Source organism: Pogoniulus pusillus, chromosome 39 (genome assembly GCF_015220805.1).
Source record: "Pogoniulus pusillus isolate bPogPus1 chromosome 39, bPogPus1.pri, whole genome shotgun sequence".
Lineage (NCBI taxonomy): Eukaryota > Metazoa > Chordata > Aves > Piciformes > Lybiidae > Pogoniulus > Pogoniulus pusillus.
Window position 1 is genome coordinate 5,909,620 of NC_087302.1, and position 12,446 is coordinate 5,922,065.

Consider the following 12,446-nt stretch of genomic DNA (forward strand, 5'->3'; position numbering starts at 1 on the left):
TCGAGCAGCTCAGAGTTCAGCCTTTCACTTGAGCAAGTTCTTCAGGCTGCACACAGAGGAGGAGCAGAGGGAACGTGGTGATGGGAGAAAGCAAAGTCCCTGAGGAGCAAACAGCCAGATCTGACTAAGCGAGCAGCGCGCCGGGCGGGCGCTGAGGCAGGGCTGCAGGGGACGTGCAGCACATGGGCAGAAAGCAGCAGGAGAGGGATTGAGCAAGAGATGGGAAGTGAGGAAGGTGCAGGAACCAGCCAAGCAGGCATGGGATTGGCAAACCTATGCCAGGCAAGGACAATCACAAGATGAGTGCAGGCAGTCAGGTGGAGAAGGGCAAGGCAGAAAATCACCTGGCTGGAAAAGAGCTTGAGATCATTGAGTCCAGCCACAGCCTAACATCCCTCTGTACACCACTGTTTGACCATGGCCCTAAACTCCTCATCCAAATATCTCCCAGATATCTGGAACAGGCTGCTCAGGGAGGTTGTGGATGCTCCCCACCTAAAGGTGTTCAGGGCTAGGTTAGGTGAGACCTTTAGCAACCTGTTCCAGTGGGAGGTGTCCCTGCCTATGGTGGGGGGCTGGAACTGGATGAGCTTTGAGGTCCCTTTCAACCTAAACCATTCTATGATTCTGTGACTTCTCCAGGTGATGACAGCCCATGGGGACAGGAGAGATCCTGTCTGAAGTGCTCAGTACCAGTCATGCTCAGAGTGCAGCAAACACAAGAGTGCAGCTGCTTGGGGGCTACTCCTGTAGTCAGCACTGCTCAGGCCACACCTTGAGTGCTGTGTCCAGTTGTGGGCTCCTGAATTCAAGAGAGATGCTGAGGTGACACAGTCCCAAGTTGTGCCAGGGCAGGTCTAGGCTGGATGTTAGGAGGAAGTTGTTGTCAGAGAGAGTGATTGGCATTGGAATGGGCTGCCCAGGGAGGTGGTGGAGTGGCCGTGCCTGAAGGTGTTGAAGCCAAGCCTGCCTGAGGCACTTAGTGCCATGGTCTGGTTGGTTGGGCAGGGCTGGGTGCTAGGTTGGCCTGGCTGAGCTTGGAGCTCTCTTCCAACCTGGCTGATTCTATGGCCCAAACCCTGAGAGTAGGGAAGATCAGTAAGAAGGTTTGCTGGGGATGGCAAGCTCAGAAAGGTCGTCCTGGAGTTGGAGGAGAGGTGATGAGTGTGTCTGGCACAAGGTCTGACAGCTGACACTTGGACAGTAATAAGATACCCTGCTGCAAGAGCTGGCATTCACTGGGGTGGCATAAGGTGGACAGCAGAGGAATGGGCATGCCTGGGTCCCCAGTGATGAGATAAGCTTTCCCTGGCAGAGCAGAGACACTGCGTGACAAGAAGCACTTCATAGCCATCCCTGTGCTGAAAACCTCCCCACCTGATACTAAAATGAGCCAATTCTAACCCAAATGTCCCTACACAGTGAGGATGACAGAGCCCTGGAGCAGGCTGCCCAGAGAGGTTGTGGAGTTTTCTTCTCTGGAGGCTTTCAAAACCTGCCTGGATGCATTCCTGTGTGAACTACCCTGGGTGATCCTGCCTTGGCAGGGGGCTTGGACTTAGAATCATAGAGTCAGTCAGGGTTGGAAGGGACCACAAGGATCAGACAGTTCCAATCCCCTTGCCATACCCAGGGACACCTCACACTAGATCAGGCTGGCCACAGCCTCCTCCAGCCTGGCCTTAAACACCTCCAGGGATGAGGCTTCCACCACCTCCCTGGGCAACCCATTCCAGCCTCTCACCACCCTCATGCTGAAGAACTTCTTCCTAACATCCAGTCTGAATCTGCCCATTTCCAGCTTTGTTCCATTCCCCCCAGTCCTATCACTGCCTGAGAGCCTAAGAAGTCCCTCCCCAGCTTTCTCGTAGCCCCCTAAAGATTACTGACAGGTCACAATAATGATCTCTGGAGGTCCCTTCCAATCTCTAAGGTTCTGTGACTCTGTGACAACAGGAGCTGGGGTCAGGAGAGTTCTGTGCCTCAGAGAGGACTTGGTGGGCAGCAGGCCACAGTGGCACAAAGATTTCTGGTGTCCTCTCCTAAAGGGCCATTCGTGGCTGACTCACCTTGCCTGACTCCTGAAGAGGCTCAGCTATGCCAGCCCAAGTCTCTCAGCTCTACAAAAAGGGCCTTGGCTTCAGAAGAACTACCTTGAGTTTTAAACTTCCACCATAAAGCATGGAAATTTGGTCCAGAACTGCCTTTCTGCCTGCTCTCACACCAGGCAGAGGCTGCCCTTGTCCAGCAAGCACTAACTGGGACCACAGCAGATGCAAAGCTGCCTGGTGGCTCTCCCACGCTGATGCTCCCTGTGCAGATGGCACAGGGCAAGGTGGCAGCCAACAGCTGTGATCTCAGGCTGCAGGTTGGTTTCTGCTCCTAGCAAAGCCCAGACCTGACTCTGCTCTGCCCCAGGCTGGGCACCCTTCAGCAGCTGGGTGGGTACTGAGGAGAGATCCTTGCTTTTAGCTGATCTGTTCCCATAATACTTCCCACAGTCTTTATGCTCTCTGTCTATAAATATCCAGAACAGGAGCTGGCCAACTCCAGTATTTACAACAATATTGCAAAGTAAGCAAACAGAGGATTCAAAGTATATAATCATGCAATTTCCTGGGCTATACCAACTCCTCCTGGCTCTGCCAGGAAGAAACAGAAACAATGGAGCTGGGTGCAGGCAGAAGAACTCATTTCAGATAATGACTGCCAGCAGCACATTGTCAGGGAGCTACAGCAACTACCTCCTGAAACAATCCAGGGAGTGATTCCCAATAACCATTAAACCCCACAGCAGCTCTGACTGTGATTAGCAAGAGGGCAAGGGAAGCTTCGAGGGGAAAGGTTAACCTTGGCTAAATTCCTCACCAGGAGTGATTCACACACACCCATTAGGCCCTTCACACAGACACACAAGCTGCTCTAGCACCTACAAAGCCCTCCTGGCAAAGGAGCTGTAACCACACTCAAAATGCAGTGCTAAGTAAAACTGCAGCTTAAACCCCGTCAGACAGAGCCTCCCCTCCCCGGGCAGCCGCAAAAACATTCCACTTACTTCCTTCCTCCCTCCCTCCTTCCTTTCCTCCCTTCCTCCCTCTCTCTCTCCCTTCCTCCCTCCCTTCTTCTCTTTCTTTTCCTTTCTTTCTTTCTTTCTTTCTTTCTTTCTTTCTTTCTTTCTTTCTTTCTTTCTTTCTTTCTTTCTTTCTTTCTTTCTTTCTTTCTTTCTTTCTTTCTTTCTTTCTTTCTTTCTTTCTTTCTTTCTTTCTTTTTCTTCCTTTCTTCCTTTCTTCCTTTCTTTCCCTTCCTTCCTCCCTCCTTCCTTGCTTTCCTCCCTCCCTCCCTTCCTTCCTTCCTTTCTTTCTTTTTTTCTTTGTCTTCCTTCCTCCCTCCCTCCTTGCTTTCCTCCCTCCATCCTTTCCTTCCTTCCTTTTCTTTCTTCCTTTCTTTCTTTTTCTTTTTTCTTTTCTTTCCCTTCCTTCCTCCCTCCCTCCTTGCTTCCCTCCCTCCTTCCTTCCTTTCTTTCTTTCTTTCTTTCTTTCTTTCTTTCTTTCTTTCTTTCTTTCTTTCTTTCTTTCTTTCTTTCTTTCTTTCTTTCTTTCTTTCTTTCTTTCTTTCTTTCTTTCTTTCTTTCTTTCTTTCTTTCTTTCCTTCTTTCTTTCCTTCTTTCCTTCTTTCCTTCTTTCCTTCCTTCTTTCTTTCCTTCTCTCCTCTGGCTCTTTAATTAAGGCTAAAATTAACCCTGGAAGCAAAATTCATCTCAGGTGCTTGGAGCCAGTTGAGAAACAACTGTGTGTATTGCACAACAGGCCTGGCCAGCTGCTGGCTGTGACTATGTGGCTCAAAGTTCCTCAGGACAGAGGGAATGACCAAAACTGCCAGCCCAGAGCTGGGCTGAGAGGAGACTCAGCAGAGCTAAGGAGCCTTCCCCCAGCTCTTCCCTTCATTCTTTACCAGCACAGCAGCAGGCTCAGTCGATCCCTCAGAGCTGGGCTTGCCTGGAACAGGGCCATGGGACTATGTGACAAATGGAAACAGTGAGGAGTTCAGGGTCTAAACTCGGTCATCAACCCCTGGGGCAGCCTCAGCCCTGGCTCTGCAGCACCTCCCTACCAGCCACCAAAGATCCCAGCCCCGGTGCTGCTGCAGCAGGGAACTAGGACATGCTTGAGTAGGTTTGGGATGTGAGGCTGAAAAGATCTATAGGAAGGAAAAAGCAGCTGCAGGTCTGCTTGGAAAAGCACTAATCACTCTCTGTGCCTCTAAGCTACTCTTAAGAGTTGCCCAAAACACAAGTTATGGAGGCTCAGAGCTGAAAGGAAATTCCTTCCAGCTTTCTGACATGAGGCAGTGAAGAGGAAGCTGCTGTGCTGATAATGAACAGAGTCATGGCTTAGAAACAAGCAGAGGGAGAAAGAACTAAAAGAAGAAAAGAAGAAAACCCCCAAGCACAAACCCCAACAGACCAAACAACTCCAAAATGAGTGTGGAGGAACCAACAGGGATTGTAAAACTTGCCCAGGGTGCACACAGGGACAAAAGCACTGAGCCAGCTCTCTTCCATGGGCTCTCTGCAGCTTTGCTGCAGGGTCTTTGCTGCTCTCCTCCATGCTCTGACCTTGTGAACCAGTTGCTGAGCAGCCTCTCATGCTTCCCCACTCATGCAGGGGCAGAAAAACCTCAAACCATTTTAAGCTGATGGATTCCAACCAAAGTATTTTAAGTAGCTCTAGCTGCCATTTGAATGTGAGCAGAGAGCCCTAGAAACAAAACCTCCTGGCATAGGTGCACAACCCAAAATAAACTGGAGTTACTCAGCAGCAAAAATGGGAAGCTGCTTCTTTCCAGGCTGGAAATGAAAACCTTCCCTGGCTGTGGAGCCCTTCGTGGTGCTGTGCTGAACCCAGCTTGGTGTCAGCCAGAGGCACTGTGTCAGTCGGGCTCCTGGCACCCAGCCTCCCATAAGGGAGCCCTGGGGGGGGTCTTGCATAATGGATATTGTATAGGGACAGCAATTCCTGCTCTGAGTTTATTTAGGGATAATCTGGAGAGCAGTGGGAATTTAGATGGATGCAGGGAGAGGCAGAGTTACTGAAAAATGAGGTGGGTAGCAAAAGCAAACTTTCTGGAGCAGGTCCAGAGGAGGCCACAAAGATGCTGAGAGGTGTGGAGGACCTCTGCTATCAGGACAGGCTGAAAGAGTTGGGGCTGTTCAGCCTGCAGAGGAGAAGGCTCCAGGGAGACCTTAGAGCTGCATTCCAATATCTGAAGGAGACCCATAGGAGACCTACAGGAAGGCTGAGGTGGAACTGTTTGGAAGGGTTTGTGGGGATAGGATGAGAGGCAATGGTTTGAAACTGGAGCAGAGGAGATTTAGGTTGGACATCAGGAGGAAGTTCTGCACAACGAGAGTGGTGAAATCATAGAATCACAGAATCAAGCAGGTTGGAAGAGAGCTCCAAGCTCATCCAAGTCCAACCTATCCCCCAGCCCTAGCCAAGCAACCAGACCATGGCACTAAGTGCCCCATCGAGTCTTTTCTTGAAGGCCTCCAGGGACGGTGCCTCCACCATAGTGGAGCAGGTTGCACAGGGATGTGGTTGAGGCCTCATCCCTGGAGACATTCAAGACCAAGCTTGATGTGGCCCTGGGCAGCCTGCTCTAGTTGGAGGTGTCCCTGCTGAGTGCAGGGGGGCTGGACAAGATGACCTTTGAGGGTCCCTTCCAGCCCACTGCACTCTGTGAATCTGTGAGTAAGTCACCTTGGGAACAAAGGCTCCTCTGAGAGCCAGGTTATGCAATTCCCAGTTCACAGGATCACAGGATGCTAGGGCTTGGAAGGGATCCAAAGAGTTCCCAGCCACTTCCATTGCCTGCTGCCACCCAGCCATGCCAGGCTGGAGGACAGAGCTCATCTTGCCTACGGGGAGCTCTATACATTTGCCAGGGAAAAAGGCAGCAGAAGTCACCCATGGTTATGTCACCATGGTTAAACTTCTCAGGGAGCCTCTGGTGTTTGCCAGACTGGGCTATGCTTCCCTTGTGAAACAGGTCCCTCTCTTAGCCATCACATCTAATGTCACATCTCTGCTTGGCCAGTCAGAAGTGATACTGGAAAGTCAGCCCCAAGGTTATGCCTGGAATACTGAGAGAGATCTCTGCCCAACAGTTTGATTTTACCAGAGATGCCACACTGAGAGACGACAGCAGAGGTGGTGGAGAATCACAGAATCACACAACTAACCAGGTTGGAAGAGACCTCCAAGATCATCCAGCCCAACCTATCATCTAACCCCTCTAATTAACTAACCCATGGCACTAAGTGCCTCATCCAGGCTTGGCTTCAACACCTCCAGCCACAGACACTCCACCACCTCCCTGGGCAGCCCATTCCAGTGCCAATCACTCTCTCTGACAACAACTTCCTAACAACATCCAGCCTAGACCTGCCCTGGCACAGCTTCAGGCTGTGTCCCCTTCTTCTGGCCCTGGCTGCCTGGCAGCAGAGCCCAACCCCACCTGGCTACAGCCTCCCTGCAGGCAGCTGCAGACAGCAATGAGCTCTGCCCTGAGCCTCCTCTGCTGCAGGCTGCACCCCCCCAGCTCCCTCAGCCTCTCCTCACAGGGCTCTGCTCCAGGCCCCTCCCCAGCCTTGCTGCCCTTCTCCAAACACCTTCCAGCACCTCAACATCTCTCTGCAATGGAGGAGCCCAGAACTGGACACAGCACTCCAGGGGTGGCCTGAGCAGTGCTGAGCACAGGGGCACAAGAACCTCCCATGTCCTGCTGCCCACACTGCTCCTGAGCCAGCCCAGGAAGCCATTGGCTCTGCTGCCCACCTGGGCACACTGCTGGCTCATCTTCAGCTCCTCTCTCCCAGCACCCCCAGGTCCCTCTCTGCCTGGCTGCTCTCAGCCACTCTGGCCCCAGCTTGTAGTGCTGCTTGGGGTTGTTGTGGCCCAAGTGTAGAACCCTGCCCTTGGCCATGTTAAAACTGCTGGTGCTACAGGAGACACAGGCTGGACAAGCATCCCAAGCGTGGGGCTGAAGGAAATGGAATTCATTTCTCATGCCTGTCAGCAAGCACATGGGTGCCTCTTTTCCTCACCCCATCTGTTCTCACATCGTCTCCCCCCAGCAAAACTTCATTTCAAGGCTGCCAAGAGGAGGAGTCAGCAACACCCATCCTGCACCAGCCTGTCTCCACACACCCCCACCCAGCACCCAGGTCCTGGTGCCTCTGCAGCTCGTCTGCAAGGCAGTGACGTGATGTCTCCCAGCATATGTGTCAGCCTGCAAGTTGTGAGGAGACACAGACAAGGGAGAAGGAGTTAAAAACGTCGGGAAAAGGCTTTTTCCTTCTGCAGATCCACTGCACGTAGGGGCAAATCCCTGCAGCAAAGAGCAGGGTGTGTCTGGATGCCAGAGCGGGATGAGATAAGCACCCAGCAGCAGCCTGTGGCTGTTGAATTACCTCCAACAGGTCAGGAGCAGAGATTGATGCAACCCCCTGCCAGGATAAAACAGCCCTGCTGTGAGCTCTTGTGGTCCCACCTGACCCCCGGTTTGCCATGGATTATGTGGATGCACATTCCTGCTTAAAAGGCTCGAGTTGGATGACACAGGCCTGGGAAGCAAACGAGCTGGGAGGCAGAGTGGAGCTCAGTATGCTCTGCCCTGTCCCAACACGCCCAGGGCCTGCTGGAGCGCTCTGCAGTCAGCACGCTCAGAATCAGTGCTGAGCTCCCTGCCTGGCTCATGCAGGTGGGCAAGCAGATGTAACCATCAGCCAGCAGCAGCAAGGCAGGCAGAGCATCAGTCTTGCACACTGTCTCTTTCACAGACATTGGTCTGTATTTTTGGAAGCAAAGACAACTCAGTGTTGAGGCAAGACAGGGAGAGAAGCTACAGACCAAGCTCTGCCAGGCAGCTGCAGCCACCCACCCGTCAGCAGGAGCAGGAACCCTCTGCCAAGCTAGGAGTAGGAATCCTCTTGCCAAGGTAGGAGCAACCCTGCTCGTGGGGCTCACATCCTCACTAAGTCATTCAGGGATTTCTCTGGTACCTCTCCTCTCAGTTCCCACCTGGATGACTCATGGCACCATGGCACAAGGCACTCCCCACCCTTCACTCCCCATATCCACCAACTGCCCATGAAAAGCAGGTAAAAGAAGACAAAAAGTCCTGGTCCTTGACCTTAGGCAAATGACATTTTGGTACCCAAATCCTCCCAGGGCTGGGGTGTAAGGATGCAGACACACAACTGCTCCTCTGTAGGACACAGGAACCAGCAGTGAAAGGAGCACAAGGTCACCTGGCTCCACTCCTCTCTTGCCTTGTCTCTGGCCGGGCTTCCACAGGGACACAAGAGGTGTTTGGGGGTACCCTTCTCAATTAATAAAGCAACCAGACAAACCTGTAGCTGTCTCTGTGTCTTTCAGCTGAGATCTTCACATGAGCCTGGAGGAAGGAGATGCTCTCCCTCTGCCACCACAGCAAAGAGCTGGAGGTGCTCACAGCCCTGGTGCTGTCACTCGGAAGGGTCAGGTCAGGCAAGGGGATCAGGAAACTGCTAATCCAGATGAAAGCCACACCATGCCCTCCCTTGGCTAGAGCCAGGCAGTGAGAGCTTCTCCCTGTCCCCACCAAAGCTCTACACTTAGATGAGTTAACCTCTCCTTGAACAGCACCTCGGGCAATGGGATCCTCTCCACACATCAGCATCTTTCTAGCTCCATCCCAGGCTCCCTTTCTTGTCCAATTTTATTTTCAGTTTCCCTCTTGCTTTCCCTTTCCCTGCTGAATGGAGCAGCCATTGCCCAAGCACTGAGTGATCCCCAAGCCACACCATTGGTCTGTCTGGCTCCCACCCCTCACAGCTTCTCTAATTGGTGCTGTGCTATAAATGGCCTCCTGGATTTCACTGGTCTGAGCCTACAGCCAAGAAATGGAGCAATCAGCAGTGCAAAGTATAAAGGTTAGAGGCATTTGGAGCTGGAGCAGAGGCTGAAATCGAGTGAGTGACCCCCCCAGAATTGCAAAAGAGGACCCTGGGGCCACCACGGGCTGGCAGTGAGACCAGACAGAATGTGCCCACCAAGGACACTGGCAGCCAGCAACAGCAACCCCTCATCCCATGCCCTCTGCTGAGACTGCAAAAGCCACTCCAGATTTGTACCTATTTGGCAGCTCAGTAAGAGCAGGACTTGCAAGAAAAAAAGAAGTCATAAAAGTCAAGAAGTGAAATGTGCTTCTTTTTTTGGGAGGGGAATGGGAAGATTGAGTTCAGGGCATTCATTTTTGCTAAAATTAGTGAAGTCAGAAAAAAATGAGGATATGCTGAAGGGGTGGGGATTTCTCCTGCAGAGAGAGGAGCTGCTAAGCTACAAACTGCTGCTAGCCACCATGGCTGCAGGACAGAGATCAGGAGGAATTCACTCACAGCAGTGACACATCCTTCATTTCAGTGAGGGATCACAGAATCAAGCAGGCTGGAAGAGAGCTCCAAGCTCAGCCAGTCCAACCTAGCACCCAGCACTGCCCAACCAGACCACAGCACTAAGTGCCCCAGCCAAGTTTGGCTTCAGCACCTCCAGCCACAGTGACTCCACCACCTCCCTGGGCAGCCCATTCCAGTGCCAATCACTCTCTCTGACAACAACTTCCTAACAACATCCAGCCCAGACCTGCCCTGGCACAGCTTGAGGCTGTGTCCCCTTCTTCTGTCCTTGGCTGCCTGGCAGCAGAGCCCAACCTCACCTGGCTACAGCCTCCCTGCAGGCAGCTGCAGGCAGCAATGAGCTCTGCCCTGAGCCTCCTCTGCTGCAGGCTGCACCCCCCCAGCTCCCTCAGCCTCTCCTCACAAGGCTAAGTGAGGATATCAGAGGTTCATGTGATTTTTTTTCCCAACAGAAATTGGGAAGAAAAGAACAAAGAATGAAGCCAGAGCAGAAATAACTGCTTGGCTTTTTTCCTGTCCATGGGCCACAGCACTGTGAGAAGCAGTGAGGGTTTGCTGGGGAGGTAAGCAAAGAACTCTGCTCCCCAGGGGCAGAAAAACAGCTCCAGAAAGAGTGCCTGTGAGCCTGCATGGAGGAAATGCCTCAAGACAAGTGTCAGCCTGGAAAACAACCCAAGGTGGGGCAGAAGCTGCAGCTAGCCCAGCAGCCAGGAGGATGCAATGCCCACACAGGTCAGGCCCTGGGAGCTGCTGCAGCTTCACCCCAGCCAGCAGCTCCCTGCCACCCCTGAGAAGCCAAAATCTCTGCAGCCCAGCAAGAACCTCACCAGCTGCCACAACGAAGCCACTTACTGCCCCAGCTTGGCCCTCAGCTTGAAGGGGAATTCAAAGCAGAAGGCTGACTCACCCAAGCTGGATGTCACTGGAGCTGGAGCTCTGCCATTTCCTCTCCTCTCCAGCATCTCCTCCAAGGCCCTTTTACGCCTGTCCTGCACTGAACCCTCTCCTTCCAGGGCAGTTATGGGGTTTTACCATTGGCAGACCAACAGAGAAAGGCTTTAGGAAGTGCTCACACCAGGGACTTCACCCCTGCAGCTCTGTGCTCAAACTCCTCCACAGACTCTGATTTGATGGCAGCTTTGGAGCTGGGAATCTGCAGCTGGCTGAAACCTTATCTCTGGAGCATCATCTCCTGCCCCCACACAAGCAGCATAATTGAAAACAGTTGTTTGGTTCAGAAGCTTTTCCAAGTCTTTGTGAAAGACCTAAAATGTTCCCATTTTTCAGCTAATAGCTAAAAAGTCTGAGGATAGCAAAGCCTGGGATGTTTTGCATGCAAAAGCTTCCATTTTGACCCCAGTGCTTTGCTGTCCTTTCCTTTCCACCATGTCCCTGCTCAGCTTCTCTTCTCAACTATGGGGGTGGTAGAGAAGGGTTTGAGAGGACACCACAGGCAGTGCAATGACCCAGCAAAAGCTGAACAGGTTAAACATCCTTGAAAGACAACAGGGAGGATAGGGAGAGTGATGGCTTTAGGTTTGGGAGGTGACACATACCTCTCCATGGGGTGTGCAGTAGGTCTCAGGCTTGGTGAGGCCACAGGTGGAGGAGGCTCTCAGGTCTTGGGCCCGGCCCAGGAGGAGATCTCTGGCTGGTGGGTAGCAGGCACCCTGGGAGCAGGCTTGTTGTGCAGCCAGCAGCTGTGGGGCCCCTGGAACAGCAGGGAAACAGGACTTGTGGTTGTGTCAGGGAGGCACACAGACAGAATGGTGGAATCACTGAGTTGCTTCAGTTGTAAAAGACCTTTAAGACCATCAGTCACAGCCAACCTACCTCCAGTGCTGAACCACATCCCTCAGCACCAAACACAGCAACCAGCACATCTGCTGGATCCCACAGCAGACCCAGCCACAAAGCTGGGACCAACCTACCAAATGCATGTGCCAAAAAGGACAAAGGCATTCTGCCCCTGATGAATCACCTTCATTTTTGATGAGAAAAAGGCATTTTGGAAGTGTTTACTACTGAGAGTTATGGCTGAAACCCTTCTTGGCCATCACCCCAGCTTCTGGGCTGCAGGGATGCTCAGCTCCTGGCTCATCATACTGCACAGGCCTGTTTGGTGCCCTCTGTTCACCTACAGCCAGCCCCATGGCCACTGGCTCAGGACAGAGAGCAGCCTTTTGCCCAGCACCAGGATCAAACTCCTGCCTCCCAACTGCTGCCACAATGCTGCTACTCATATGGAGCCTCCAAGCTCTCTGCCACAGGGCTAGTTTTGGGCAGTGCTGTGAAGAGCAGGGAGCTGGGCTTGATGAGCCTTATTGGTCCCTTCCAGCCTGAGCCTGTCTACAACGAGCAGTGTTTCTATTCAGCCAGCTTCCCCCCATCCTTTCAGCAGCCTTACCCAGGAGGACAAACAATGCCCACGGCCAAAGCTGGCAGGGAGCCTCCATCCTGCTGAGGACACACCTAGGGAAGAATGCAGAGTGTGAGTGAAAACAAGAAGAAAACGACAGGCTGAAGCTCAGGCCCTTCACAACCCTCCTCAGATTACAAGGAGATCATTTTAACTGATTTACAGCACAGTGACATGGGTGGAAAATCAATACCAAGGAGGAAAATCAGCAGCTTGGGCTGGGTTTGTGTTTAATGCACACAGAATCCCAGCTCCCACCCAGTTCATCAAGCACAAGCTTCTCCTAAAGCACGGAAGGGACTTCCCTCTTCCCCAGCACCACCTTTGGATCTTGGTGTCACTGCTGAGGCAAACCACAGGTCCCAGCACAGCTTCTCCTCCTCGGCAGAGCTGCGATTTCTAACTGAGTGAGCTGAGAAGCTGCAGCTGCCAAGCCCCACGATCTGCCACGGGCAGGCAGCCAGCACCAAGCCACAGTGCATGGCTACAAGGATGCCCTAAGGAGTGTCCACTCCTCCCTCAAACACCCCCCAGCCGTGCTGCACTTTCTGCTCTCCAGCCCCATCCTTT

The 12,446-nt window shown here is 52.7% G+C and overlaps 1 protein-coding gene across 1 annotated transcript in view; it reads right to left on the minus strand.

Moving 5' to 3' along the window:
- The window catches only part of LAMB3 (laminin subunit beta 3), a 33,892-nt gene extending 21,967 nt beyond the window's left edge, over positions 1 to 11,925 (minus strand). The window contains exons 1-2 of the mRNA XM_064173461.1: positions 11,865 to 11,925; positions 11,014 to 11,168 (exon numbers count right to left, since the gene is read on the minus strand). Of these exons, the coding sequence (XP_064029531.1) occupies positions 11,014 to 11,168; positions 11,865 to 11,913 (204 nt within the window). The 5' untranslated portion in view covers positions 11,914 to 11,925. The remainder of the gene's footprint in view (positions 1 to 11,013; positions 11,169 to 11,864) is intronic.
- Positions 11,926 to 12,446: the final 521 nt, after the last annotated feature.